General features: G+C 42.9%; 1 protein-coding gene across 1 annotated transcript; it reads left to right on the top strand.

The window, feature by feature from the left end:
- The first annotated feature begins 43 nt into the window (after positions 1-43).
- Positions 44-3815, top strand: ethe1 (ETHE1 persulfide dioxygenase). The gene is made up of 7 exons (XM_077575445.1): positions 44-401; positions 1089-1233; positions 1311-1459; positions 2016-2145; positions 2622-2711; positions 2788-2904; positions 3074-3815. Exons 1-7 carry the CDS (start codon positions 192-194, stop codon positions 3118-3120), a joined length of 888 nt encoding a protein of 295 aa, XP_077431571.1. The 5' UTR covers positions 44-191; the 3' UTR covers positions 3121-3815.
- Positions 3816-3980: the final 165 nt, after the last annotated feature.

The raw sequence follows: 3980 nt of genomic DNA, 5'->3' as shown, positions 1-3980 counted from the left end.
TTTTTTAAGATCATCTCTACACGGTCTCATCGTTACACATTAACGCTCAAACTGGCACCAGATGATGTCTATAAACTGGACTCTGGAGTTGTTGATTTTATCTGACCTGCAGCGCCTAGTCTGCCCTCTAACTTAACTTCTCTTCCGTGAGCGACAGTCTTAAGTAAGTTAGAGGAAGGCCGGTGAGGATAATGTGCTCGGTGATAACCAAGGTGGCAGCCAGCCGACGGTGCCTCGCAGTCATGCTCGGTGGTCTCCGGAGTTACACCGAGGGCTCGAGCGCCTCGGCAGCCGGGGACGGACGCCTGTGCCCGGGCGCAGGAGCCCGCGGCGTCTCGCTACGAGGACAGAGGACGTACTCGTCCGGGACGCGGTTGAACGACGGGCTCCTCTTCAGACAGGTGATGTTCACGTTAATTGGTTACTGTAATGGCGTTTTGCGGCTTGTTTAATTGTTTGTCCGTTTATGACGCTACTTGTGAAGTTAGCAGCGTTAGCTTTAGCAACGTTATCTTTAGCAGCGTTAGCTTTAGCAACGTTAGCTGTAGCAGCGTTAGCTTTTAGTCGTAGGGTCGTTGTGTGTAAATTACTCTTCGTCGTTCCCATCTCCCAGTAATGTAATGTTTTAATGACAGAAAAGGCCACGGTGACACTTTGGCGTATAATAGCATTACAGCTGTCATTTAATCGAACTTTAACCCACTTAACAGAATTTAGAACGCACTAGTTTTTGGATTAGGTACACCTGCCTGAATTCGATACCACAAATACAGTAATTGGTTGTCATCTGTGATCTAAAACTGAGTGTGGTAATGTTGTCTTTGTTCTGCTCTTTTTCTTCGTGGGAACTAAAGTAATGTATCGCTTGTTTGAAAATTAGTTGCTAGAGGGGTTGAAAACTTTGGTAACACTGACTCTACTTTGTAGACTATGTACCACCCAGCCATGATGTTAGTGCAAGTAGCTCACCTCAGCATGGAATAGATTCCAATTAGAAATAATTGCATCATTGTATTGTTATTAGTGGTAACATCAAATGTGTTGTCTACTAATAAAAATGTCCCCAATATTTGTGTGCGTGTGCAAAGCTGTTTGAATCAGAGAGCAGCACCTACACATACCTGCTAGCTGACGCCGTCACCAAGGATGCCATCCTCATCGACCCTGTGCTGGAGACCATAGACCGGGACCTAAAACTCATCAATGAACTTGGGCTTCTACTTAGAGTAGCAGGTCAGCGTCTCAAAATGTTTTAACACAAGCCCTTTGGTGCCTCAGTGTGAATGAACCTTGTTTGTTGCGTTTCCAAGTGAACACTCACTGCCACGCGGACCACATCACCAGCACGGGCCTGATGAAGATGAGGCTAGCCGGGCTGAAAAGCGCCATTTCCAAATTAAGCGGCGCAACTGCGGACATAATGCTGTCCGAGGGGGACGAGATCACCTTTGGAAAACATGTAAGAGATTGTACTGATTATTCAATCAATTAAGGGAGTGATTGGATAATATTTGGATTTTGCTTTATTCAATAACAAAATGTGCATGTAAGGTTCATGTTGAGCACATGAGGTTGCCATCCTCACATTCAACACTATAGTATCTGTAACTTTTGAGTGGGTGTGGCTGTAAAGGTGGGGCCTGGCCTGGTGAATGCCGTGGGTGTCAACAAATGAGAGTGTAGAGTTAGGTGTGGTGTGAGGTCTGTCAACAAAGTGCAAGTGACATCTACAGCTTCACACAGTGTCAAAATAAAAAGTAAAAAAAAGGTTTGACCCCACCAAAACTAATGCAGTAGCACCCCATAGAAAAATTTATTAAAAAAAAAAAATCAGTCCTGGCGGACACTGCCCCTAACTTCTGTAAACTGAAAGTCCTTTTGGGCCAATTCCAGGCCTTGTAAGATGCAAAATTGGTTTCCAAGTTTGATGATCATTTCAACGATTTGGGTCCGCTCATCGCTGCATGTAGCTTGAAATAGTTTCACATTTGTTTCATTTGGTACAATCCCTGCAGTCTGTGACTGTGAGAGAAACGCCAGGACACACTGACGGCTGCGTGACGCTGGTAACGCAAGATCAGCGCATGGCGTTCACCGGGGACGCGTTGCTTATACGAGGCTGCGGCAGAACTGACTTCCAGCAAGGTAAGTAGTGTCAGTAAACAAAGAAGTGAAAACATTATACTTAAAATAGTATGTAAAGACTGGAATAAATTAATTCACTTTACATTATTTCGTACTGGATGGTTTGTTTAACTTGGAAGTTGCCTTCTTTTGACTTGAAAGTTGCTATATAAATATAGATGACTTTGCTTGCTGGAGAGCCTTTGTTTTTGTAATACCCGCATGTGGACACAAGGGGGCAGTATTGAATCAGGTTCTTCAGAGTCGTATATAGAGAGAGTTTGGCCAAGCCTGTTTCAAGCAGGGTAACAAGATGGCGTCCATTTGATATGTGACCAGCAGTTGACCAATCGCAGCGGGTTTGGTCTACTGCTGGTCACATGACAAATGGACGCCATCTTGTTACCCTGCTGAAAACCGAGTTGGCAAAACTCTCTCTCTATATGGCTGTGAGGTTCTTCAATTGCTCAACTGTGGACATTTTCTGTTTTCATCAGGTTGCTCTATACGGCTATACAATTCCGTTCAGCAGAAGATCTTTACCCTGCCTGATGAGTGCCTCATCTACCCAGCACATGACTACCTAGGTGGGCTGACCGTCGGCTTCCAGGAAATGTTTGCATGTCGCTTAAGCACAGTCACCGCTGATAGTTGACTTTCTAGGTCAGACTGTGTCTACAGTCGGTGAGGAACGCACGTTAAACCCTCGCTTGACCAAAAGTTTGGAGGAGTTTGTGACCATCATGAACAACCTGAATCTTCCAAAGCCTTCCAAAATAGGTACGAGACCTCCAATGATATAATCGCAACCAACAATTATTAAAATATGAGACACCAAATGATGAGGGCGGAAAAATCTGTGTGCTCGCTGCTCTTCTAGTATGTGGTTTTATATATTTTATATTAGAAGTAGTTTTATGTCTTAAAGTGCTTTTATTTCTCTTTGCAGATATTTCAGTGCCTGCGAATCTGGTGTGCGGAGTTCATCATGTTTGAACGCCTTGTACAAGAGTGGACATTAATCAAACATATTACAGATTCTTTATTTCATGCGCTAGCAGCTTATTTTATTGTAAAATTGCTCTAAATGAAAACGTGCTATTTAGCAACACAATTTTTGCACTTGAATTAATTGACCATTCTTTACTCCATAATAGCTCCAAACGGCATTTCTAGTACGTAGTGCGTTTTGCATAGACAGCCAACATTTGCATTGGGAATCACTGAGGGCCATGTTTTTATTTCATAAGTTGAAAACACTGACTGAGCTATGAGTCAACGTTCTCAACAATTCGCTTGCGCTGCCTGTAAGACAGGTTTTTGGGGGTTTTTTTGACTGTAGAAGAGAAGCATAAGCTGCGAGTCTACATTAACGTACCGTGTGCTCAAATATGTATTGCTTAAACTGTTAAAGGGTTATAACATGAAAACCCAGATGCTATTTGTTAACCCTCCTATAGCATTTTTCATTGTTTGTTAGCGTTAAGCTAAGCAGGCTTTCCTAAGGCCAAGCTATGTGATTGTATTAAATACACAATATGTAATTATTTTTTAAAATGCCTGAATAATGGCTTGCATCTCAAATCTGAAGTAGTGCCACTTATTACAGTCTTAAGGCACTGCTGTTCGGGGAAAGTTGAATGCCTAAAGAAAAGCTACAAACACAAAAATAAAACCAAATGGAACTAGAAGTCAAACTAATCCTTTCAACATGCTCGGAGGAGTTTGTTGTGGTTCCATCACACAAACACATTATTCCTTGTGTAACATCTGTCCCTTTCAACATTCCAGACAACGTTACAGTACGGTCCAGCCCCTCCCTTTCTTCTTCAGTTCCAGCCCATAACCTGAAGATA

This window comes from Vanacampus margaritifer, chromosome 9 (assembly GCF_051991255.1).
Source record: "Vanacampus margaritifer isolate UIUO_Vmar chromosome 9, RoL_Vmar_1.0, whole genome shotgun sequence".
NCBI lineage: Eukaryota > Metazoa > Chordata > Actinopteri > Syngnathiformes > Syngnathidae > Vanacampus > Vanacampus margaritifer.
Note: the sequence above shows the minus strand (reverse complement) of the source record. Positions and strands in the feature narration are given on the sequence as shown.